At 39.5% G+C, this 26,870-nt stretch overlaps 2 protein-coding genes across 3 annotated transcripts in view; both read right to left on the bottom strand.

The window, feature by feature from the left end:
- Positions 1 to 26,870, bottom strand: part of LOC102915364 (solute carrier family 22 member 19-like) — a 334,849-nt gene that overhangs the window by 14,066 nt on the left and 293,913 nt on the right. The gene's annotated exons all lie outside the window — the stretch shown is intronic.
- On the bottom strand, positions 668 to 25,947 carry LOC143266859 (solute carrier family 22 member 19-like). Of its 2 annotated transcripts, none has more exons than XM_076558884.1 (10): positions 25,342 to 25,947; positions 20,140 to 20,243; positions 19,596 to 19,750; positions 19,328 to 19,496; positions 18,655 to 18,778; positions 14,281 to 14,396; positions 12,929 to 12,984; positions 11,237 to 11,345; positions 2,019 to 2,222; positions 668 to 862 (listed from the first exon to the last, which is right to left on the bottom strand). In XM_076558884.1, exons 1-10 carry the CDS (start codon positions 25,741 to 25,743, stop codon positions 802 to 804), a joined length of 1,500 nt encoding a protein of 499 aa, XP_076414999.1. In that variant the 5' UTR covers positions 25,744 to 25,947; the 3' UTR covers positions 668 to 801. The 2 variants fall into 2 exon arrangements, with proteins under 2 accessions (XP_076414999.1, XP_076414996.1); XM_076558881.1 differs by having other exon boundaries at positions 12,770 to 12,984; positions 25,342 to 25,945.

Below are 26,870 nucleotides of genomic sequence, written 5' to 3'. Positions count from 1 at the left end.
TGGTAACTCAGGCCATGGACATCAACACAGATTCAGGCTACAGTAAGTCCTTGGACCCAGACATGTCCCTCAGCAGTAGCCTGTACTAGAACATCAGCATGACCACAGGAGGCAGCAGAGAACACTCATATTAATTTGGCCCCTGGTGACTGTAGGGCTCCCATACATCTGAATGGCATTAAACAACAGTCCAGACCACAGATATCTGAGTGGTTCTCAGTGGCAACATGGGCCCTGGACATCCACACAGACTCCAGCTGTAACAGGGCCACGGACCTGGACATGGCCTTTGTTGACAGCCCTGGCCAAGACATCCCCATGGCCTGAGGTAGCAGCACAGGCCACTCAATCAGTGTGGTCCCATTAACAGGGCTCCAGGACATCAACATGACTTCAAGAGGCAGTAAAGGCTCCTCATATCTGTCTGTTCCTCACAGCCTTTGGACCTCCACCTCTATCCACAGCACATGAATTGCTGTACTTCTCTTTCTCTCCCATCTCTACCACATACTCTGTCTTTCCCATGTCTCCATCACACATTTGTTCATTGTAGTGGCATCTGCTGCCCCAATCTGTGGGATGAGGGCAGGCACTTGTATGTAATCTCCACATTTCTTACTGTGAATAAGTATAGGTGTTTCATGTATAATAATTTAGTAAAATGGTATAAAATACAATCCATATTTGCATTAGCATTTATTGAAAAATTTGCTAATAGCTAGGAATGCTCCTGGGACAGCACATTCTGAGTGACTTTTTTCTTTATCCTGCTATTTGACCAGAGGCCAGTTCTCAGAGTTCTTAAAATGGTATCACTTTGATGACAGCACCTTCCTCATTTGAATGCCTTGAACCTTTCCACCTAGAACACACACAACAAATACAATCAACGTGTAAACGAACCTGAAAGGACACACAGAATAAAGTTATATCCTGAATTCATAAGAACAATCTCATCCTTCACCCATCATCTTTTGTAAAGTAAGATTCCTACCAAAGGATTTAAGTAAATCTGGGGAAATAAAAACCAACTCCTCCCTAGTAACATGTAAGAGTCAGCTTTGATGCTTATTACCTTGGTGGTCATAGCATTTTCCAAGGAGGTTTGGAGGAAAAAGCGCACAGGAAATACACCCACATTTAAAAATCCTGCTCATTCTTTTTGTTTAATCTCATTATTGACCTTGTCATTCTTTCTGTTGTGAACTTTTCATACTTAATGAAACCAAGATGATCTGAATCTCACAGCAAAAACTCACTGTCACCTGTGTCGGGTTCTATTTCCTCTAAGTTACTGAGTGATCATGGCAGACCCCTAAGCCTCCAAAAACTGTCAGTTTCAAACAGCTTGACAGTACTCACTGGGCTGACAGATGATTCTGATTCTTAAGGATGAAATGCCATTTGTATTTGTGCATAATTGTGAAATTTAGGCAAGAACTTCTGTTTCATGGTTTAATGGGAAAGCTCAGTGCATTGAGTGTTTTGTGCAAAAGAAGCAGTTCCTGAGTTCAAATCCTAGGAACTTGTGTAAAAAGCTGGGCATGGACACAAATGCTTCTAATTGCAGTATTGTGGTACTCTTTGGTCTCCATTCCAGCTCCTGGTTCATTGATGGAATCCTCAGAATGGGAAAAGAATGAGTTGAACATCTAATGCCCTTCTCTGGCCTTTGCATACATATATACATTACACATGCACCACATTAACACATATGCTTTATGTGTTTTACATAAAGGCATAGTAGGCAGAAGACATCAATTTGCCTATTTATCAATAAATCTCCTAGTACATCCTAGTAGAGCTGGTCTTTGTGTCTAGAGAAATCCAACCCCACTTATATCTACCTTATGCTACAATACAGAAATGACTCCTATGCCAAACTCAAGGACCACATGGGAAAAAGCCCAAATGTCTGATTCCTTGGAAGAGAGATGGTCTGAATGCTATTTTGCTTTTTACATCATAGACCATTGACATACAAGTCCCCTCAAGTGGGGGGTAGAGGTGTTACTCATTCATTTTCCACATCTTGGATAGAGTCAGGCAGAGGCTTATTCTTGGTCTCAGGAAGGAGAAGAGGAACAAAGCCAGCAAGGATGGAGGTGACTCCATACATGATCCAGGGTAAAGAGGCAGAGTACATCGTGAGGGTCATTAAAACGGGAGCCACGGCTGCCCCCACACTACCAGCAGTAACAGTGACTCCTATTGCCGTCGCCCTTGGAAAATAAAACATAATTGAGAAAAAAAATCTAGTAAACTGGAACTTAATGTATTTGTGATTACATTAACCAAAATTCAATGTGCAGAATAATTTAACTTAAGATTTTTGTTACCCGCTTTAGGAATTTCTGTTTTATTTGATAGTAATTTTGTCAAGGTCAAATTATAAAGTCATTTATAACATGCTCAGAAAGATGAATCCTACGTGTTTTCTCTTACATGCAGATTACATTTTAGCTTTTATGGAAGTTGTGTGTGTGTGTGTGTGTGTGTGTGTGTGTGTGTGTGTGTGTGTGTGTGAGATATGGGTATAGGGTGTGAAACTAGGAATGCCAACAGGAAGGAAGCAGAAAAAAATCACTAAAGGAGAAGAGATTATGTGTTTCTTTAGGACCAGAGAGGAGCAGGTGTCCAGGTTTCCAGTTTCTCAGGAAGACTGAGCTCTGGGTAAACAACCTTAAGTTTCTGAGAAATAATAGATCACTAGGTGATAAGACCTCCAGCTACAACAGGACCAGAGAGCACAGGGCACTCAGGCTTCCCATTATTGCAGGGTCAGAGAGGAACCTGCCACCTGGTCTCTAGCGCAGTGTTCTCAGAGTTCACTGCACAGCTTTGTCTCCAGTGTTCCCAGCATCCCTTGAGAAACTGGAGCTTTGCTTTTAGTCATCTCTGAGGTCATTATTGGTGCAGAGTTCTGACGTTTCCAGTGTCAAAGGTCACTCCAGGACCAGGAGTCTATATTTTTGTAGTCCTATAGTTTACTTTGGCCTGTGGTGCCAATCACATCCCTCTGATAGCAGACAGATTTCACTTCTTAAGTTTGGTATCTTGCCTCCAGCAGGTTCATAGAATCTAAAAGGCCAAGATTTGATTCCAGCTGGTCACTTTAGTGCTTAGTATCTAGCCCACCCTTGGTCCTCTGGCAAACAACCATGACAACTTTATCAACTCATTCAATATCATCATGTTTCATCAGTCCTCATAGCTTAATGCCATGTAGTCATTACTCCTAGAAGAAGCACTAGAACAGCATATTCCAATAGGATCTGGGACATATCCAAGAGGCCAAGCCCAATAATTCATGGTATAGAAGAAGAAAAAGAAAAATTAAATGGAATAGACAGACCTTTAAGTGAATTATAGCAGAAAACTCCCCAATGTACAGAAGGCAGACATCCAAATTCAAGACGTGTATAGAACAGACAAAATAAGAGAAGAAATACTCCATGATATATTGTAATCAGGATGTCAAAATACAAGTAAAGAAGGAATCCAGAAATATGCAAGAAAAAGGCCTCCACTCGCACACTAAGGCCCCATTGCAGAATTATCCCAGACTTTTAGCCAGCAACCATACAAGTCAGAAGAGCATCAAATGAAATATTCCAAGCTTTGAATATAAACAAATATGAGCACAAAACGCCATAGCCAGTAAATTTATCTTTTAAAACTAATGGAGAAATGAGGACATTTCAAGACAAATACAAAATAAAGTGATTCCTGACAACCAGGTGATCAATGCAGAAATTTCTTAGGTGATGATTTGCAGGGAGGAAGATGAGAGGCAGCTTTCTTCAAGTGAATGCATGCATGCATACACTTAATAAAAAGCACAGGTGAATAAAGTTCATTTTGGAAAGAAACAACCATGTCTAACATGGCAACCCAACAAACCCTCAAAATCAATATTGGTGGAAGAAAATAAATATCCACTGTTGGCAGCCAGGCCTTTCCAAGCCTTTCTTAACTGCCTTGATGAAAGAACAAAGGGAATGCTAATTCTGTGTCCTGGTCTAGGGGCAGACTTGGTAGAGTGTCTGGAGCTGGGTCTTATAGTCCCAAGGCTTCTTTGTCATTGGTCTGTGACATACCTTGTGATCTCTTTTCAAAACATTGTTTTATAAGGTTCTTGCTGTGGGATGTTCTGTATGGCAAATGTGTTGCTCTGACTGGTCAATAAATAAAACACTCGTTGGCCAGTGGTTAGGCAGGAAGTATAGGTGGGACTAACAGAGAGGAGAAAGGAAAGAACAGGAAGGCAGAAGGAGTCACTGCCAGCTGCCGCCAGGACAAGCAGCATGTGAAGATGCCAGTAAGCCATGAGCCACATGGCTAAGTACAGATTTATGGAAATGGATTAATTTAAGCTATAAGAACAGTTAGCAAGAATCCTGCCACAGCCATACAGTTTGTAAGCAATATAAGTCTCTGTGTTTACTTGGTTGGGTCTGAACGCCTATGGGACTGGTGGGTGACAAAGATTTGTCCTGACTGTGGGCAAGGCAGGAAAACTAGGTACAGGTTCTTGTTCACTTTATCCCATCATGTGTTAGCTTTCTGATGACTCTGTCCCTTTCCCCCCTGCAAACAGTATTTTGGAGGCTGTACCTTTTCATTCAACTTGCTGTCATGAGTCATCAGCTAATGTAGACCTCCTATTCCTAGCTTTGTGTCTTCATTATACTCTCACCCATTGTCCTCCCCTCTTGACACCTCTCCATCTGGGACCCTTATTCCTTCAGGTTCTGGTCAATCAATAATGCAGAAATCCACTCTCACCTAACAAATTGTTAGGAAATATCAACCATTTGTATAATAAACTTAAGTGTACTTAGCTTGAGCTTACCCCTAAAAAGACACAGACCAAGTCAGAGAATTAAAAAAGCAAGAACCAATTTTATATTGTAGCCAAAACATCTCATCCAGCAAATACTGAAAAACTCCCTGTGAAACGATGGAAAACAAACTGCCTATCAATTGTAAACCAGCAGGTGTAGCTATCATGCAAGACAAACTTCACATTACAGCTGCTTAGAAGAGATAGAAAGGGACACTATGTACTAATAAGACAAACAATTAATCAAAATAATATACAATTATAAACTTTTATGCTCCAAATATTAGAGCCTCCAATTCCATAAAATGAACATTAAAAAGACATAAAATATCTATAGGTTCTGATGTTATAATAATAGTGAGTGATTTTAATACTCTATTCTCAAATTTAGTTAGGTCTTCCAAAGTATAAATAGAGACTTTAGAGCTAATGTATACTATGGATGAACTTAACATATATATACAGAATATTCCATGCAACATGTAGGACATATGCAATTTTCTTAGCAGTAAATGGAACTTTCTCCAAAACTGGTCAAGTCATAGGATACAAGCGAAATCTAAGAAGGGAAAAATTGAGTCAGTTCCTTTTCTCCTATCAGACCATAATGCAATAAAACCCGAAATCAACCATAAGAGAAACTACAGAAACCACAAAAAACTTGGACTCTAAACAATGCTGCAGGCTCCAGGAAAATGTAGTGGAATTCAGCTACTATGACAAAAGCTACTGCTTGGAAAGTTCAAGGACATTACCCAAGATAAGGCCATGGCTTAAGAGGTCTTGCTGATGTTTTAGATTTGTGTATATAGTACCTTGTTCCTTCAATGATTTTCTTGTAATGCTATGTGTGCTTCCAAGAACTCCTAACAGTGTATTTATCTAAAATACCTATAAAGCATCTAATGCCAAAGGATCTCCTGAACTAAGGTAACACCCTTGTGGAAATGATGCCTGTTTCCTAGGTCAGACGGACAGCTTTATTTCTTGTACAATTTTAGCTAAGACTCTCCTTTCTTATGAAGCCTTTCTAACATTATAAACTCCTAACATTTTTACCTAACCACTTCTAGGAATGTAGTTTGAGCACATAAATTCCCTTTTTTCAATATACTAACCAATCATTAGCTCTCAGTTGACCTCCTCCTTTATCACTCCCCTTTTGGGTGGCAAAAAAAGCCTGATGGTCACTGCCTAGGGGAAAACTCTTATCTGCCTTTATGACCATGCAAGAATTCAAGTCTGGTGACTTTGCTCCGCCAGAGGATTGCTATTGCTTGGGTTTATAACTAAATAATTCAGAGATGAGGGCATGGAGAGGTATAAGGAGACTTTTTTAGAGGAGGATATTTTTTTGGGGGGGGAAGCATGAGAATGATATGGAGAAGAGAATGGAAGAACTAGATGGGAAGAACTAGATTGAAGGGCTAGAAGAGAGTACTAGAGGAACAAGATGGAAAATGAGGAAGAGTCAGATGGGGAAGAACAAGACGAAAAAGGATGAGAGAGGAGCTAAGATGGAAAGGAACTAGATGGATGAACTTAGATGTGCAGAACTAATATGAGAGAATTAAGATTGAATTTAGAGGAGACAGCAGATAAATATAAAAAGAAATCGGGCAAGAAAGGAGCTAGGCAGGAGAGCAGAATAGAAGCTGTGTAGAGAGAGAACTGACACAGAATAATAAAGGATAAGGAGTTTTACATACATAGATTCATTCCTTATCATCAAAGAATAATTACCCGCTAGTTGTAGATTCTTTCTGGACCCTGGGAGGGGACTATAGAGGGGTAGGACTTCCATAGTCCCTGAGAAAACAACATGTTTTTGTCTGAACAGTTAGTCATGCCAGAAATCAGAGAGGAAATTAAAAAGTTCCTAGAGACAAGTGAAAATGATATCACATCCTATCAGAACATCTGGGACGCTGCCAAGGCAATCCCTAGAGGAAAGTTTACAGCAACAAACTTTCATATGAAAATCTTAGACATATCAACTAAATAACCCAATGATGTACCTCATGGCTCTTCAAAACAACAAGTAGCCAATTCTAAACAGACAAGATAGCAAGACATAATAAAGAGTAAGGAATAAATTAATGCAATTGAGATTAAAAGAACAATTTACAAAGCCAAACAAGCAAAGAGTTTTTCTTTCAAAATTTAATAAGATTGACAAACCCCTGGCTAATCTGATAAAAACAAAAGGGGAGAAGATGAAATTTAGTAAGATCAGAGCTCAGAAGGGTGTCATTGCAACTGATTCCAGTGAAATACAGAACATCATTACAACTGATTGCAAAAACATATTCTCTGAAAAATTGGACAATCCATAAGAGGTAAAGGAACTTCTAAATGAATATCACCTACCAAAATTAAGCCCCTGAGACATGAAAACTTAAACAGATACATCACAGGCAATGAGATTGAAGCTGTTATGAAAAGTCTTCCCTCAAAGTAAAGCCTAGGACCTGATGGATTGATTGAATTCCATTAAAATTTCAAGGAAGACCAGACTCATCTTTCTCAATTTGTTACATAAAATAGAAAATGAAGGAATACTGCCAAATCCATTTAATAAATCTAGTAATATCCTAATACCACAACCATGTAAAAACACCACAAAAGAAAGGAAAAATAAGAAAACTGGAGACCAATTTCTTTGATTAACATACAAAAAAATCTTTTTAAACCTTTCCTTCTTTTTTATTAAGAGATTTTCTATTCATTTTACATATCAACCACAGATTCACCTGTCCTCCTTCTTCCCACCACCAAGACTTCCCCCCACAAACCACCCCCCACACCCACCTCTTAACAAATACTTGCAAACAGAATTCAAAAATACATGTATTGGAAGATTGTATATTGTGACCAAGTGGATTTCATCCGAGGAAGGGAAGGTTGGTTCAAAATATGTAAGTCAAAAACATAATACACCATATAAACCAACTGAAGGACCGAAATTACATAGTTACTTCAGTTGATGCTGGAAAGGCACTTGACAAGTTCAGTATGCTTCAATGATAAAAGTTCTGGAAACTTTAGGAATATATGGAACATACCTCAAAATAATAAGGGCTGGATACAATAATTACATGGAGCAAAACTGAGAGCAATACTTCTAAAATCAAGAATGATGCGAGTATGCACATATGGTTCTCTCTTATTTTATATAGTGCATGAAGATTTAGGTATAACAATTAGGATAAGAGAAACACATAAAACAGGTAATAACATCAGTAAAGGAAGAAGTCAAATTGTCCCTATTTGCATATGACATGATTCTTTACTTAATAGATTGTGGATGCCCACAGAGGCTGCCTAGTAAGTAAGGTCAAGGTCAGAGAATCTGAGCTGGCTTTACCTAGTAGGGCTGCATAATGAAATGATTTGGCCACTGGCATGGTTTCCAGGAGTTCTGAAGGGTCTGCACTTGGCTGTAAATTGTGGTTTGATCTTGAAAGGGGGAGGTCTTTTGCCTTGCTCCTTGGCATTATATAAAAATCCCTTAGAATGAATCTCTAAGTGACTGGGTATTGACCCTGGGCCTTCATGAAGCTATCCTGGGTCTCTGTCTTTCTTATCATCTCTTATCTTTCTATCTAATACTTCCTCATTCTCCTCTTCTTCCCCCAAGAACCTTTTGACAGGTCAGAGCTGGACTCTGACAGACCCTGACAAAGGATCTTAAAAGACTCTACCAGAAAACTATTTGACCTACTAAATACTTACAGTGATGTTGCAGAACAGAAATCATTATAAAAAGACAGTAGCCTTTATTAATACCATCAGTCTACTCTCAGTGAGAGAAACTAGGAAATACATCCCATTCAAAATAATTCCCCAAAAAAGGATTTAGGAATATATCTAACCAAAGAGGTGAAAGATCTGCACAATGAAAGTTAAATGTATGAAGGAAATAAAAGAAACTAGATGATTAGAAGACATTCCACATTCCTGAGTTAACAGAATTAACATTTTGGAAATGGCTATACTACTAAAATTAATTTACAGAATAAATATAATACCTATCAAAATTCTAGTGTTATATTTCACATGTTTATATAAAAATAACTATAAAAGAATTCATATGGAACCACAAGTGGATGTAAATTCTGAAAGGAATCCCAGTCCTCGGGGGAGACCTTGATCTGGAGGAGGTGGAAATGGGGCGTGTGCTGGGGGGGAAGGGTAGGGGGCCAGGAAGGGAGAGAACAAGGGAATCTGTGGCTATTATGTAGAACTGAATAGTATTGTAAAATAAATTTAAAAAAAAGAAAAAAAAAAGGAATCCCAACAGTAAGAACAATGCTGGGAGTATTCCAATACTCGATCTCAAATTACACTATAGAGCTACACTGGGACTTACATAAAAGCAGACAGGAGGATCAGTGGTAAAGAACAGAGGACATGGAAATACAATGATAAAACCGTGCTAAAAAACAAAGTGAGTTTTAACAAAGGAGGAAGCAATTAACACTGGAGTAAAGATAACCTATTCAACCAATGGTGCTGGCCAACTATCAGCAGAAGAATAAAACTTGATTCTTTCACTTTGTGCAAAAGCACTTCAAAATTGAATAAACACCTCTAACTTTAAACCTAAAATCTGAAATGTCTAGAACACACATAAGGGAGACCATTTAAGATACTGAGACAAGCCAACTTTCCAAACACCAGTAGAATGCCAATGTCACAGAATCAAATCCTGTTACCAACAGATGAGTCTAATTGAAAATAAAATTTCTGCACAGCAAAAGAAATGATTAGCAGAGTAAAGAGACAGCCTGCAGCTTTGAAGAAAAGCTTTACCAGCTACACTTCAGAAAAATTTGGAATATGCAGAATTTATAAAGTGCAGAAATTAAACAGCAAATAAATAAACCTGTACGTCAACAAATGGGCAAATATATGGAAATGATAGCTTTTAAAAAGAAAAAAAGAAACATAAATGGACAATAGTATTTTAAAAGATATTCAGTCTCCCTAGTAGCATAGGAAAGACAAATTTAGACTACTTTGAGATATCACATCACCTTGATCAGAATAAGTATCATCAAGAAATCTGACAACAAATACTTGAGAAAATGTGCTGAGAAAGCATCACTGATTCACTGTTGGTGTGATGCAAATTAATACAACCATTGAGGAAATCAGTTTGGAGATTTCTCAAAAAGTTAATTCTATAACTACCAAAGGACCTAGCAATTGCACTTTTGGACATAAACCCTTGCACCTCCACATTCTATTACAGAAATATCTGCACCCTCATGTATATTGTTGACATATTTATGATAGGAAAGAAATGGAATGAAAGTAGTTTTTCTAGAACAGTTGAATGGTTAATGAAAATGTGCTGTATAAATACATATAAAACTGGAATACTACTCTGCCCCCCCAGAAAAACGAAATTACAGCATTTGTAGGAAAATGGATGGACTTCGATTCATGATATCACCAGCTCAGAAAGAAAAAGCTACATGTTTGTGGTTGATATATTGTGCACCCCAGTAAACTTATCTGGGGTCAGAGAACAGAACAGCCACTAGGCAGACATAGAAGCCAGGCATGGTGGGACACACACCTTTAATTACAGGACTTGAGATCTCATGTCTTGCTTGGGAAAGACACACGCATTTAATCCCAGGAAGTGAGGGCAGGAAGCAGAAAGTTATCTAAGGTGAGAGGACCAGGAACTAGAGAATTTTTAAGCTTTTAGCTTTTAGCAGCCGTTCAGCTGAGATCCATTCGAATGAGGACTGAGAGGCTCTCAGTCTGAAGAAAGAGAATCAGCTGAGAAGTTGGCGTTGATGTGAAATGACGGGGACAAGGGGTTCCACTGGCAGGAAGAAGGGCTTGCAGAAGAGGGAACAGAGGGATGAAAAAGCATTTGTGAAAATGTGATGACCAGATCCATTACTCACACCCACTTTACGGCAAGTACATGAGCACATGCAGGGGTGCTCGAGTGCATGTGTGCATGTGTGCGTATGCACACACACCCACACACATGAACACAGAGATGGGACGGTAGATGTGGCAGCAGCTGAGAAGAAGGAATTCAGCAGGAATGGCATGTAGGTAAGAGTGATAGAGGGTGAACATAACCATAGTACAGTCGATATCTGCATGAAATTGCTAAAACAAAATAAATTTCCTAAGAACCTAATTATACATGAATGGGACAGAACTCTTATTTCTCATAACACTTATGTTTTGGGTAGCTCCAAATATTTCCATGAGATTTTTATTATTTAATACAGCTGGATGACAGGGGGACTAATTTATCTTGCAAAAAGCAAATTTCTTAGAAACTTCAGTCACTCCTGTAATTACTACTATTGATTACTGTTGATAACTACCCAGTGTTTACACCAAGTCAAATACCTGATCACGGTGGGGAGTAGCTCATTTGAATGTAGAATAATACTGGTAATAATCACACCATAATTTGCTCCTGCCAGTGTTATCAAAACCGCATGCAGGGTCCGCATTTCTGTGGAGAGGAAAATCAGAGACAGTGGTCATTCTGAGGTGAAGGAATTCACTTTCCACTTGTAAGTGGGGAATACAGAGTGGAGAAACTGCAAGAGTAAAAGTCCTCAGTGGGTAATAATTTAAGGAAGGCGACCTATCTGCAAGTACTGGTTTATGGAGAGTCAACACTGTGGTTCACTGTATTCCTACACCTGGTATCTCTGACACATTTCAGAAGTAGAGAGCTTGATGAATCAAGGAGATACTCATCGACTTCCCTGGTTTCTACCCAGCATCTCACTGTCCTTCCTACAGAATGGAGAGCTGTCATGGGGAAATTACAGAGGTCTGTGTACTCATTTGAATATTCAGCAGGAATATGCCATGAATAAGAATGAGGGAGGATGAATCTGACCATATTACATTCTATCTACACCTGCATGAATGTCAGAAACAAAAGTAAATGTTATAAAAACATAATACAAATTAGATGAATAGAAGTTGCAGAATCCTGGCACTTGCATTTTGGGTGACTCCAAATATGCACATGAGATATTTATTCATTTTCTCTTTCAATATGGTAGAAGAGTGTCATGGAAGGAGAGACGTGGGCAAGATGGGAATCAGTTCAATTTGAAATGGTGTTTCAAGATTCAAGAATAAGGGAGTTGCTGCTGACATTCAAGAGTTGTGCAGGTTTTAAAACATACCACAGTCCCGAGCTTCAGCAAAACTTGAGGACTGCCTGGGAACTGTGCTCCTTGCCCACATCCACATAACACCACCAGGTTCAGCCTGGCAGTCCTGCTGCCTAGACCACTCTTTCTTTCTTGTACTTGGTTTGTAATCAACACAGGCAATGCTTATTATCTTGATACAACTCTCCAAATTAGGTTTGTACTTGGAGTGTCCTGAGTATCACGACTACATTCATACAGTTTGGGAAACATCTTGTCACTCAAGTTGAAGCAACAAGACTCAGTGGGACAGAGGATGTGACAGTACATTTAGATCATTTTGGATCAGAATTATAAGATCTGAAACCTACATGACCGCTATGAAAATGTCATTGAGAATGAATGAGGGAGGGTCAGATACTTCCAAGGGATTGGAATGAGGACAATGAAGCTAAAAATAATTTAATTACATTTTAATTAAAAATGTAATTGAATAATGAGTAAATGTTCTATTACTGACCTGTAGAAACTTGGGAATAAATGGCTTCAATGTTCCAGATACTTCTTGAATGTACTAGACTTTCATATAATTAAACCCCTTACTGATTTTGATTTTTCCCCCAGTGTCTGATTGGAGGAAAATTTCCTAAATGTCTGCTTTCAGAAAAATCTCTGGATCTATTTTTTTCTGGTAAGTAGGACCTGAAAATCACTGATGAAAAGGACTGGATATTTGTTCCCCTCTTACTATAAGCTTTTTATTCACCTTCAGGAACAAACACTGTAGCCAGGATGGTGATTCCAAATAGGAAACAGAGGAATAGTTGACTTATTCTACGGCCAATGTGGCTCAGTAAAAACACTGAAGCAACATAGGCTGGGGTGGACATTATAGCAGAGAGACATTGCATTAGGAAGACATTACTTTTCAGGTGTTGGAGATGGATGCTGAAGCCAAATATAGGAATTGCTGTTGTAAATCTGTAAGAAACAAAGAGGAGAGTCACATCATACTACTTAGAGTTGATGTCCAAAGCCAAGAATATGATTATCCCAAGAAGATGGTGTTAGTTGTTAACATATGATGGCCTATCTGTATTTTGACCTATTTATATTTAATTGAGTGATAATGTAATAATCATCATAAAATCATTGTATCCTGACAGGACATATTACTCTTTGATTTTTAAGGAGAGGCAGAGTATTTGTGGAATGCATGTTAAATCCAATCAGCTTTTTAGAGTTATTTTTTTCAACATGATCTTAGTGAAGGGTATAATTTTTTTTTAATTTTAAAAATATTTTTCTAATTTCTTGAGAACCACATACAATGTATTTTGATGATATTCTTCCCTATTCTTCCTCACAATTTCTTACTAGTCCACTTTTACATCCTGACCACTCCCAGCTTCATGGCTTCTTTTCATTAAAAATAGATATATTTTAATATAACATATTCTGATTAAATTTCCCCCCAACTTCTCCCAGTTCTTCTTCACTTTCCCTTCCATGAGGGTCCACACCATTTCTGTCTCTTTTTAGAAAGCACACAGGCCTCTAAGGAATCATAATAAACTAAGGTGAGATAAAACAAAAACCGGTCAGAATAGGACAAACGAACAGATAGAAAAAAAGAGCAAAAGAGTAAAGCACAAGAAACACATACAGATACAGAGACACACATGATCAGACACAGGATCCTATACAAACATGGGAAGCCATAATGTATACACAAATGATCTGTAAGATTAGAAAAATGCCTTGACACACAATATGAAACAAAAAACCCTCCAAAGATACCACTGTGTTTTTTTGTGCTGGCCATGTATTGTTGGGAATAGGGCCTACCCTTAAGAGTCGTTTGTTTCCCTAGTGAGACTCCATTGGAGAAAACTAATTATTCATTTGCAAGTGGCCTGGGTCCTTAACTGGGCTTTCCCCAAGTGAGGATATTATCACTTTACATTTGTATATATTATTGAAATGCATATATGTGTGTAATTTACATTAGACATTTTATTTCCTTTGAAATGTAGAATGACAAAAGGCAACTACAGAGAAGTCTGGAACATGATTGAAGATTCGCCATGAGTCTGCATTGACAACTCTGCCAGGGTGCTGTAAAAACATACCCCTCACTCTATAATTAGTTCTGTGCTTCTATATTCAAAACATCTAGAATACCACCAGACACAGAAATCCCTCATTTTTATCTTCAACACTGAATTGTGAAAATTCATCTCTCTACTGTTTTAAGAGTCACTGTATGAAGCCTACCTCAAAAGGCACAGGAGAAACACACGCTTTCGCAAGTTGGGGGTGCGGAATAAGTCACGCAGAGAAGGTTTTGTTTGTGTTGCCTCCAGCTCTTCCCTCATGGTAGTTCTCACAACCTTCAGCAAGAGCATCAAGAACTGTTTAGCTGGGCCGGGCGGTGGTGGCGCACACCTTTAATCCCAGCACTCGGGATGCAGAGGCGGGCGGATCTCTGTGAGTTCGAGGCCAGCCTGGGCTACCAAGTGAGTTCCAGGAAAGGTGCAAAGCTACACAGAGAAACCCTGTCTTGAGAACTGTTTAGTTTGCACAAAATGATGAGCATTTTGGAGCACACTGGGCACTCACAGAATACCAGGTCAGAATCTACTAGATATTGTTGTTTTTACTCTTTTCTTGGGAGGCCTGCCACCCAGCTCCCAAATAAATCCCTCACGGAGGCTTATTTTTAATTATCAGTATCTGGCCTTAGCTTGACTTAGTTTCTGGCCAGCTTTCCTTAACTTAAAATGTCCTGACTACCTTTTACCTCTGGGCCTTTCTTTTTCTCTAACTTCGGTAAGTGTGTCTCTTACTCTGTTGCTTGCTGTGTACCTGGGAGGCTGGCCCCTGGGGTCCTCCACCTATGGCTTCTTGATCTCCACCTCTCCTCCCAGTCTTCTCCTTCTCTACACACTCTCTGCTTTCCAGCCCCACCTATCCTTTCTCCTGCCTTGTTATTGGGCAGTTTTTTATTAAACCATCAGGTGTTTTACACAGGCATGGTAACACAACTTCACAGAGTGAAACAAATGCAATATAAACAGAAGTAACACACTTTAAAATATTCTACTGCAACTACTTCTGTCTAGTGAAAAACACAGACATCAGGGGACCAATGGCAAGCATAATAAAAATGTTAAGAAGTGAGAGCCAAAGAGATAAAGGAAACTCTTGTTATTTCTAGGGAGAAGTTTTAAACAGTAAGTGGCTACAGAATGTTGACAGCAAGTACAGATTTATTTATATTCTGGTTCAAAACTCCTGTCATATTATTGCAGGGGAATTTCCCACCAACCTCACAGTTCCCCAGAGTTTTCTTGAGTATGAACATCGGGAAATATTAAATAGAAGAATTAGATTGTGGAAATATATAGAAAATACAGGATAGACTTGAGAGGCCCTGGAACCTATTCCAATGGCCCCGAATGTCTCTGCCCCTGGGTATTTATAGAGATGCCAAGTTGTGGAGCAAAAGATCTCTCCCCGCCCCCCCCCCAGCACAGCCAAGTGCAGACCACCTCAGGCACCTGCACTCATACCTGTGGTCCTATCATCCTCTCTATGAGGACCTGCTGGGTAAAGCCACAAGGAACTTGAAAACGGGCTCCCACATATCATAATGAATTTGAATGATATAGCAGCTTAGTATGGTTCTCTGGTTTGTACATTCACGTGTGTGTGCATGTCTGCCTGTTTTCTTTGATTTATTTCTTTTTGTCTCATTCTTCTTTAATGTGCATCCCATGTTTAGTCATTCTACCACTGATGGGAAAATTGACTCAGAAAAATGAATTTGCCTCAAGGTTATTATGTCCATTTTGGAGTCCTGATATTTGAAAGAATACATAGTGTGATACTGAGATGCTGGTTCTCTGACTGGTTGTATGTTCAGAGGCTGAGGAGCTCTCAGGAGGTAAAGCATACCTCATGGGGGAGCCTTTGAAGGTGGTAGCTGTCTTTGGTTAGGGCTATGCTTCTTGGCCCACCATGATGTGATGAGCGTTTGCCACAAAGTCCTGTCTCAGTATTTCCATGCCTGTTCACTATGATAAACCGAATGTTGTGAATCTGTGATCCCAAATCCTTTTTATTCCACTTTGTTGTTTCTGTCATGAGGCTTGGTCACATCGATCTTGGTCATAGCAAAGCAAATGTAGCCAACAAAATAATTCAGTGCCATATGTGCAGTTGTTATTCTTAAAAATCTGACCATGGTGTAGACCATGTGTTGTGGTTGAGTGGTGAATTTTGGGCGAGTTTTCAGAGGCAGGGTAGAGAGAATGTTTCTTTGGAAGTTCACTATACTGAAATGCTGATATAAATCATAGCACTGAAGGCTTTCTCCATGAGATTTCAGATGGGAAAGGACACATCACTGAGAATTTGGGAAGAGGACATTCATCTTTCCCCTTTGAGGAACAACAACACATTCTGGCAGTATTCTGAGCATGTTCTGAAAATGTGTGTGAGGCTGAATCAAAGCAGTGCACTAATTTATTTAAAGAGGAAATTCAAGACTGCACAGCATTTGGGCTGTGACATGGTGAAGAAGAGTGGGTCATCAGTGCCTATGCTGAGCTAGGTTTTTGTTTATATACTCTGAGACACAGGTTCTGGGCTGGTTTTCTGTCCTTTACAGTGGATATTCCCTTCTCAGTTAATCAGGATAATCCCACAGAGGCATGGCCAGAGGTGAACTAAACTAAGTCATCCTTCACAGATGTGCCTGGAGGTTTTCTCCTAGATGATCTTGTTGAGCTGACAATCAAAATTAACCATCATAGCTCTACTTTTTGTCAACTTCACATCAGATCACATCATCTTTGAGCCATAACTTTCCAACTCTTATCTCCACGTTTTGAATGGAATTAGTCAATGGAGAAATGCAAGTCATTTAAAAGTGCAAAGTCCAAGGTTCAGCTGAGACTCAAGAGAGTCTCTAATTTTCTCAGTGCTCTGTGAAATAATTCTTTATTTTGAAAATCAATAAAATATGTCAACAATGATTTTCCCTTCATAATCCAAACTTTTATATAATAAACTAGATGATTTACTTCTAGTATTCAAGAGAACAGAATAAATGTTCCTATTTCAAAAGAGAAGTATGAGGATATAACAACCAATGACTGTACCTATATAGGACTGAAACTCAGAAATGAAAACATTTAATACTGAAGGTCCATGTCTGGCATCTGGGACTGCTAATGGAATCTTCTAAGCACTAAAAAATTAAGTAGTCTTTAAATATCTTTCTTCATGGCCATAAGTTAGTGCTGCTGTCAGCCTTAATAAAGATTTTGCATTTAGTGAGTAGCAGTCATTGTAGACTCACAATTGTCAAAGTAGGCAACTATTCAGTGTTTATCTCCAAGGGAAATGTCTCTATCACCCCCTTCCTGGTTACAGAACCATCATGAAAATGGGATAAAGGTCTAGAAGAAGTGGTGGAAAATGTGTGATTCCATCTTACAGATATGCATTGGACTCTTGAACTTTCATCAGCTGTGATGACCTGCATAAGACATGTCAATATTATGCCAGTAAATATACCAATCTGTGAGGGTAGATAGTATATTTTTGGTAAAATGGCAGGAGAGAGGCCTTGGTGGTTTTGAGCTAGTGTGCTCCATGGCAGGTGAGGGAGATATGCCATGTAGACATGGCCAGCAGCAGCCATGGGTGCATGGCAAAAAGTCACTTACACCATGCAGACACAGCACCCACATGGAATGTTTTATTGGGGGAAAGTGAGAAGGGAAGAGAGCAAAAGAGAGGAAAAATAGAGAGAGAGAGAGAGAATGAAAGAAAAGGTAAAGAAAGAATGAGAGGGAGGAAGAGAGAGAAGAGAAGATTGACAGACACAAAGAGAGAGATAGAGGTGTGTGTGCCTTTTCTGCCAGGAGAAAGGAAGGAAGAGAGAGAAGGGGAGGGATTTTCTCTTCAAGAGGACTTTACATAAGATGATATTGTCAGGATGCTGGGCAGGTCCCCAAGGGGCATGTCTTAATGTTAACATTATTGAGAGAAGGGCTCATGAGCTCCATCTCCATTTCACAACCGGTATGTAGTCAGTCATTGTTAGTGCACAGGGGCTTATAAAGCCATACTCCCTCCTGAGGATATTTTGGCAGCTAATGGTTGCTGAGGAATAAATAGACATTTTTTCAGTCATGTACCCACATCTAAGTTGCCCATGTTCTTGTAGGTAAATCCTCAACATGTTTCTGTAAATGAGCTAAACTAGACAAATTAGATCACAAAAAAAGAAGATACAAAAAGAGAGACTAGGATGCTGGAAAGTAGAAATAGGACTAGTTAGAAGCATATGAGAATCATTAGGTTTGGTAATAATGAGGGATTATAAATAAATCAATGCATTATATGCATGTATAAAATTTCAGACTTAATGCATTATGTATAACTTATATATCCTAATAAAAAGTTAAAAAGTGAAAGAAATCATCCAGGAAGGATTTTTTTTTTTACAAAGTCCTCTTTGAATGAAAGAACTGTATTCAATGATTTAATGATGGCACATTGTTTCCTGGGCACTAACTCATACACATGTCAAGCTTGTGTTTCCTTTCTGTCATAACAAGTTTGCATTTTGCTCACCTCCATGGTCAGTGCACCTTCAGAATTCTTCACTCCATTCTTGCATGCAACTCTTCTAAGTTCCTGTAAGCCCTTCTGGGGTTTGTTGTTCACAAAAAGCCACCTATCTGACTCTGACAGCCACCTACTCAAGAAGATATTGTTCATAATTTCTCAAGAAGTTATTGTCTATACTAAATTTATTCTTGAATAGTTGTGTTAAAATGAATACCTATCAGTTTTTCAGTTATAACAAAATGTAAAATCTTACATCATGATGTTCGTTGCCTAGGAAAACAGAAAGTGATTCAGCCATACAGTGCATCTGCACTCCTAGAATGAAGACCTGGAGTCACATTGATCTGTCCCCCTCACTTGGATATAGGTCTTAATGAAGGTCATAGAACTAGAATGTGAAGGATGGTTCTCCAGATAATTTCCAAATTTCTTGTTATATTATAGGGAATATTTATTCATCATATATCTGTTCCTGAAATAACCTATGAATAATTTTTCCCCTAATTATATCACCCAGAGGAGCAATCATACAATGAAACATTGCCTTCCAGACACAAAAGGACTGACACATATATGAGCTCACAGAGATAGTGACAAATGCATTTCTTATGTCCAGATTTAATGGACATGGTCATCTCAGGAGTGCAAACCATAGAGGAGGAAAGAAAGCTCATACCTTGTGGGTATAAGGAAGAAAAATATTGGCATGGACATTACCAGCTGAAGGTGGTGCCAGTTTCGAAATGCAAATGCCAGTCCTGTCATTACTATGTTTCCAAAATTGGTAGCACATATTATCAAGATTGTCACCAAGGCTTTGAATTTAGGGCTTGTCCATTCTATCACTGAAAAGACAGAAAAATGAATCTTGATTTCTACTAAGGTGGGAAGGACATCAACATCAAAAAAAGCTTGAACAATGTCAATCCAAAGCTATGACTTACTGAGCAAAACACTATTCGTGTATATGATTGGGACACAAGCCCCTTTCAGGAAGTGAAGTAAGCAGTAGATGAAGAAGGTGGGAGCCAAAGCTGCACAGGTCCCAGTGATGGCCATTGGAAGTAAAGCACATGTGAGGATTAACTTCCTCCCAAACCTGAGGAAAAGACAAAGACTCCTTCAGCGGAATAATGCAGCTGTTAAAAAGAAGAGACAGGAAGCATTTTGTGTAATCCCTGTGGTTAACTTTTCTCATTTTTCTATACCATGTTTTTCTTTGTCTGTTAATCTTTTTTGACCTCTTCCATGTTTAATAGGATGTTAGTTCTGTGTCAGCACACACACACACACACACACACACACACACACACACACACACACAGACTTTTAAACACCAACTGAAATGTCTGTTTGTGTTTAGTGATCTCTAAGGTCAAAGGTACACCCAGAGGAATGTAATCTCCAATGACTGTTTTCTAGAGTGAGTGAGTTGTAGATGATGAAAATACTCACATGTAGAAAGGACTGCAAAGGACAGACACTCACCTGTCTGATAAATGGCCACCAAGGAAACCTCCTACCAAAATTCCAATCATGAATACGAATTTAGCCACTGAACCCAGTACCTGAGATCCACACACCAGGTCCCACTGGAAGAGAAGTAAACCAGCATGACAGCCTGTCACTGTAGTTTGTTCAAAATTATTCAACATGAGCTTCCTGTTCCTCTGAACCCATCTCCCTCTCCAGCTTCCCTTTGCATTATTACATGACTTCTACTATCCAGATATAGCTACACACACACACACACACACACACACACACACACACACACACACACACACACACACTTTCCCAGTTGTCTTTCTGTAATTATATAAGTTATAGTAGTAACTTGTAACCTGATCTAACAAGTTCTTAAATGTGGCCCGTGGTTGATATATTGTGCAACACAATAAACTTACCTGGGGTCAGGGACAGGAAAACCATCATATTAAACATAGTTTTAGGCAGTAGTAGCACATGCCTTTAATCCTAGAATTCCTGAGGCAGAGATCCAAATGGATCTCTGTGAGTTCAAAGCCACACTGAAAACAGCCAGGCCTGGTGTCACATGCCTTTATTCCCAGGAAGCTATGGCAGGAAGCAAAGGGGTATATAAGACATGAGGACCAGGAACTTTTTAGCTTTTAGCTTTTAGCAGCAGTTCAGCTGAGATCCATTTGTTTGACTCAGATGCTTTTAGTCTGAGGAAACAAGATGAGCTGAGGAATTGGCAAGGTGAGGTGGCATAAGGCTTGTTCTGTTTCTCTGATCTTTCAGTGTTCACCCCTATATTTGTCCCTGTGTTCTTCATTTAATAAGAACACCTTGAAATTCATATACAGTGACCCTAGAATTCAATGATTCATGAACCTTAATTTTTTTATACCAGATCCTATTCATCAGTGCACAACCTCTTCTATGACTCCTCTCAAAGAAGAGCACAACTAGTGCCTGATTATTATTTTTGTTTTACTTATTTACCTGTAAACTTTTGTCAATACAGAGGATGGAGCTCAGGGTAATTGCATGGGTACAGTGTACTGGCAATCACCCACATTCTGGTCTATAAGGAAATGTGAGCTACTGGGAATATTTTCCAGTGTTCAGTACTGAATCTTGGTCCTCACAAGTGCTGCAGAAGCATTCTGTCATAGACCTACATATTTAGCCACAAGTGTGGCTTTGTACAGCCTCCTATGTGTTTTAAATTTTAAATCAAATCTGAATAGTGCTTACTTGTCACATTTGGGCACTTAAACTAACTAGACACACAAGAATTATGTCTTTTACATTTATTTTCTGACTATTACTTAATTTATTCTTTGAAATTTCATGCATGTATACAAAGCACTATGATAATATCCAACCTTTATATCCCCTGAAACTACCTCTGAAATTCCAGAACACATCCCTTTTCAAACATCATGTCATTTTTCTTTTTTTCTATAGTCTACTATTTGCTTAATGTTGCCTGTATGTGCATTAGAGCATAGCCAACCTAGTACTGGCCATCCCCTACAACTACCTCTGAAATTCCAGAACACATCCCTTTTCAAACATCATGTCATTTTTCTTTTTTTTCTATAGTTTACTATTTGCTTAATGTTGCCTCTATGTTCACTGGAGCATAGCCAACCTAGTACTGGCCATCCCCCTAAAGTAGGGTAATAGTCCCTCCCCCAGCAACCATCAACTCCTAATAGATCTTCAGCTGGGAGTGGTGCCTTCTGAGTTCTGCTCCAATCTATGCTGGAATTTTGATTGGCTGAATTTTGTGTTGGTCTTGTGCAAGTAACCACTATTTCTGTGAGTTCATGTATAAGGATGCTTCTTCATCTTTCAAATTCTTTTTATTGATCTTAAAATTTTTAAACTGAAATATAATCACATCACTTCCATCCTTCCCATTCTTCCCTCGAACACCTCGCTCCAGCGTCTCTCTGAAGGATGTCTGTAAGGGTTATGAAAATTCACTGTTGAGTAAGCTCATTTCAAAATATAATTTAAAATAAGGAATTTGAAAGAAAGTACAATACTTGATTGGACAATGATGCTCCAAAAAGACCTTCAATGTTAAGCAGTAATCTCAGTGCCAGGCATACAGAATAATGTTATACAAGTTACTGGTCAGAGAGGTCCCACAGCTCTCCAAAAGTGCACAGATTGTTACTCTTGCTCATGGTTACATACAGCAATTAAATGTTAAGACCCTATTCCTGAAGACACCACACACTTTTTTTTTTGCATAACATAGAGAACACTGTCAAACCAAACTGGACACTTTCTCCCTGTTGGCTACCTTTCCTAGTTGCAGATGTTGTTATGCAGACTGTAGGTAGAAAAAGGATATCAATGGCCTTACCTAGCACTTTACCCTACACTGCAATACCAACCTACAAGGCAGTGTGGTCAGTGGTGCAATAGTGACATAACTGTTATATGAAAACAACCATTTCTGATTGGATTTGTCCTTCTACAGAGGAAGAAAGTCATGCCTGAAAATGTAAAGCCACTTAGAACCCCATTACTTAGATGGACATAGGTCCTGAGGAAGAAGCTACTATTGTTATTTTGCTAAATGGTTCTGTTGTTTAAATTTCTTCTTGCTGTGGATATCACTCTATATAAATAAAACACTTACGGCCAGTGACCAGGCAGGAAGTATAGGCGGGACAAAGAGAGAGGAGAATTGGGGAAACAGGAAGAAGGGGGAGAGACACTGCAGCCACCGCCAGGGCAAGCAACATGTAAAGACACCGGTAAGCCACCAGCCACGTGGCAAGGTATAAATTTATAAAAATGGATTAATTTAATACAAAAGAACAGTTAGCAAGAAGCCTGCCATGGCCATACAGTTTATAAGTATTATAAGCGTCTGAGTGATTATTTTATACATGGATTGTGGGACTGTGGGCCTTGGTAGAAGCTGGAGAGAAGCCCTCCAGCAACATGTTCTAAGTATTACTTCTTAACATGAGCTCATTACTAGAACAAAAGGATCAGAAACCTAAATCTATATTTATGTTTGAGTCATTAAAATTATTGAATAAGACTCTTTCAATTAATCAGGCAGTAAGTAAGCTCCAATAATATACACTATTTGTGCTATTGCCAAACTGCAGTAATGAATTCACTGAGGGGTTGATATTATTGAAGGCACTTACCTTAGGTTAGCTGTGGTTTGTTCTGCTTCTCTGACCTTCCAGCATTCACCCCAATAACAGGCCTCAGGTTTGATTTTATTAATAAGACTCTTTAAGATTAATGCTACATCTGGCACCCAACGTTCATGGTACAAATTCATGAAAAAGCTGCTTGCCTGTGGCCTTGTGGGCCCCAGCTCAGGCCCAAGCTACATTTGGCTGGTTGTGGTGGTGTACTCTGGTTGGATCTGCTGAAGGAGGCAGAGGCAGGAGGGTGCCGAGTTTGAGGCCGGCCTAGGAGGCTTGCTAAGTAGAAGCCTCGGCTGGGACCTAGCCACAAATGGTGGTGGGATCATGGAGGCAGTGGCAGCTGCTCTGAGTTGCTGGCTCCTTTTTATCATGTTGGTGATCGCGGTGATGCTACTACCTAGGACAAAGGATGTACTACTGCTTGTTCAGAGAAGAATTACAGGCATCAGCAAAGGTCAGTTTGGAAAAGTTTGGCAAGACAAATGACGGGGAGAAATTGCTGTAAAGATTTTCTCTTCTAGGGAAGAACATTCATGGTTCCAAAAGACAGACATTTATCAGACTGTGATTACTCCAAACACAGAGGAGGCACAAAAAAAAAAAATCTGCAGGGAACCATGACCACGCCTAACAGCAACTTTGAAATCTTCAAAAGGAAGACAGGACTCCACAAAGATGATGGACTATGGTAAAGTCATTAAGCTGATTAACACCATGGAAATATCTACTTTGTACTACAAACTGCTCAGGACAATTTCGAGATGGCTAACTGAGATGATCCAGCCTGACAGACTACTTGAACAAAGACTTGAAACAAGCCCTGCATTCTCTCAGTATGCAGCGACTGGACAAATGATATAGGACTTGACAAGTAACTAAAAATTTTTCTTTTCAGGATTCCCTAAAGATGTCTTTGCCCCAAGAAAACAGGAAGTAATTTTAAGAAAATGATTCCCACATTCCCGAGAGGTGGGATAGGTAGTTTTTGGTCGTTTAATGAGTTATGTATATTGTCATTGTTTACAATGGTTAGTTACAAGTTGTTGATTGTTAATGGTCAGGACAAAAGCTGAACAAGGAGATTAGATTCAGAAGTTTTGTTTAAAAAAAAGAAAGAAAGAAAAAGAAAAAGGAGAATATAGGTATGAAGTAGATCAAATCTACTCTGAGAAAAAAGATAAGGAAATAATAGGATAAATGGGTAGATGACAGAATCTACACTAAAAAGAAAAAGAGGAAGATATAAAAATGACAAAAGGTAGATTACTGAATCTATTATGAAAAGAAAAAAACTTTTAAAAAGGAATTACTTGTTTTAAATAGGATAAGTAATGAAATTTTGTCTGAGTTTATCAAATGTTACTGGACTGGACATTGTTAATATATATATAGGATGTTTTTGTCTGAATCTGTCAAATGTTAATGGACTAGACATTGTTGATGTAATTCTTGACTGCATATATTGTATATACTTATTGGATAGTTTTTCTTGTATTAGTGATAAGCTTTTTTAAATTTTAGACAAAAAAGGGGAAATGTGGTGGTATTGTGTTCCCCAAAATATTGTGTACCCTACTAAACTTATGTGGAGTCAGAGAACAGAAAAGCCACTAGATACTTAGGATAGGCACTGGTATCACATACTTTAAACCTAGCATTCCAGAGGCAGAAATCCATGTGTTCAAGGATACAGCCAAGCATGGTAACTCAAGCCTTTAATCCCAGAAAGTGAGCCTTTAATCCCAGGGAGTTATAGTAGAAAGGAGAAAGGTATATAAGGCGTGAGGAACAGAAACTAGAGGCATTTGGCTGGTTAAACTTTCAGTCTTCTAGCAGCACTTCAGCTGAGAGCCATTGGGATGAGGACACAGAAGCTTCCAGTCTGAGGAAACAGGACCAGCTGAGAAATTGGTCAGGTGTGGTTAGCTGTGGCTTGTTCTGCTTCTCTGACTTTCCAGCATTCACCCCAACAATAGGCCTCAGGTTTGATTTTATTAATTAGACTCTTTAAGATTCCTGCTACACTTACCTCAGTCACAGTGGTAGAGAGGAAGGTGCTTTGGTCGTATACCCAGCCATCCACACAGGGCTCTGTGTCTGGCTCTGTCACATTGGAGAAGGTTCCATTCAGATGAAGCAGATGCCACTGTGGTTGGACAAAGCGGTGGCACTTGTCTGGCCTCAGGTTGGAGTCCAGAGGGATGGAGATCCTCAGGAGGTCATCTTGGCTCAGGGTTCCACTGTCACTGTCAGAGACAGTGTCATTGTCAAGGATGTGGACCCAGCAGCGATGACCAGGGATGGCTGCAGTAAAATTCTCCAAAACAGTATGAGGGTTCACCATGACATTGCAAATAAGAAGGAAAGCCATCTGAAGGATCTGGTATCTCCCCATGCTTCCAACTTGATTCAAGAGATCTTGAAAGGCCATTGACGCTGAATGACTGTCTCCAATGGGAAGCAGTAATGCTTACACCCAGGGGAGTATAAAATTGAAATAAAGTTCTGTTTCACAGAAACACACTAAATAGGGTTGTTCTTGAGCTCTTCTTAATATGCCCATCTTCACGTCACACCAGTCATAGAACTGTGATTTGTTGTGTTGTTGGTATCAGGGAGGGACCTGTTTTCTACCAAGTAACCCAAATATCCTGCTAATATTTATCCTGTAATCTAGTCTGTTAAACATTTACTTTGTTATAAACTTTGAGCACCACCCCCATGGTCACTTCTGGTAAATGTCCTGTAACTCCCTGAAAATAAACCAGAGTTTATCTGTAGAGAAATTTCTTTTTTTTTCTTTTTATTTATTTTATTTTACAATGCTATTCAGTTCCACATAACAGCCACAGATTTCCCCATTCTCCCGTCTACCGCTGCCCTCCCCTCCCCCCCAGCCCATCCCCTCCACCACTACCTCCAGATCAAGGCCACCCCCAAGGACTGAGATCGACCTGATAGACTCAGTCCAGGCAGGTCCAGTCCCCTCCTCCAAGATTGAGCCAAGCGTCCCTGCATAAGTCCCAGGTTTCAAACAGCTATCTCATGCAGCGAGCCCAGGACCTGGTACCACTGCCTACATGCCTCCCAAACAGATCAAGCCAATCAACTGTCTCACCTATTCAGAGGGCCTGATCCAGTTGGGGGCCCCTCAGCCTTTGGTTCATAGTTCATGTGTTTCCATTCGTTTGGTTATTTGTCCCTGTGCCTTATCCAACCTTGGTTTCAACAATTCTCGCTCATATAAACCCTCCTCTTTCTCACCAATTAGACACCCAGTGCTCCACCCGGGGCCTAGCCATGGATGTCTGCATCCAGATTCCTCAGTACTTGGATGGGGTTTCTGGCACAACTATTAGGGTGTTTGGCCATCCCATCACCAGAGTATGTCAGTCCCAGCTGTCTCTCAACATCCCTAATCATCAGGGAAATGCAAATCAAAACAACTCGGAGATACCACCTTACGCCTGTCAGAATGGCTAAGATCAAAAACACTGAGGACACTTTATGCTGGAGAGGATGTGGAACTAGGGGAAATCTCCTCCACTGCTGGTGGGA

The sequence above is a fragment of the Peromyscus maniculatus genome, chromosome 1, assembly GCF_049852395.1.
Source record: "Peromyscus maniculatus bairdii isolate BWxNUB_F1_BW_parent chromosome 1, HU_Pman_BW_mat_3.1, whole genome shotgun sequence".
In the NCBI taxonomy this organism is placed as follows: domain Eukaryota; kingdom Metazoa; phylum Chordata; class Mammalia; order Rodentia; family Cricetidae; genus Peromyscus; species Peromyscus maniculatus.
Note: the sequence above shows the minus strand (reverse complement) of the source record. Positions and strands in the feature narration are given on the sequence as shown.

What these genes read in the sequence shown, in the direction of transcription:
- LOC143266859 (XM_076558881.1), bottom strand. Translation starts at nt 25,743, where the DNA reads ATGGCCTTTCAAGATCTCTTGAATCAAGTTGGAAGCATGGGGAGATAC. An exon ending in TTTCTCCTGTGCCTTTTGAG is followed by an intron (nt 12,985 to 14,280) that starts GTAGGCTTCATA and finishes TGTTTCTTACAG; the next exon opens with ATTTACAACAGCAATTCCTA. An exon ending in CTACTCCCCACCGTGATCAG is followed by an intron (nt 2,223 to 11,236) that starts GTATTTGACTTG and finishes TTATTTTCCAAG; the next exon opens with GGCGACGGCAATAGGAGTCA.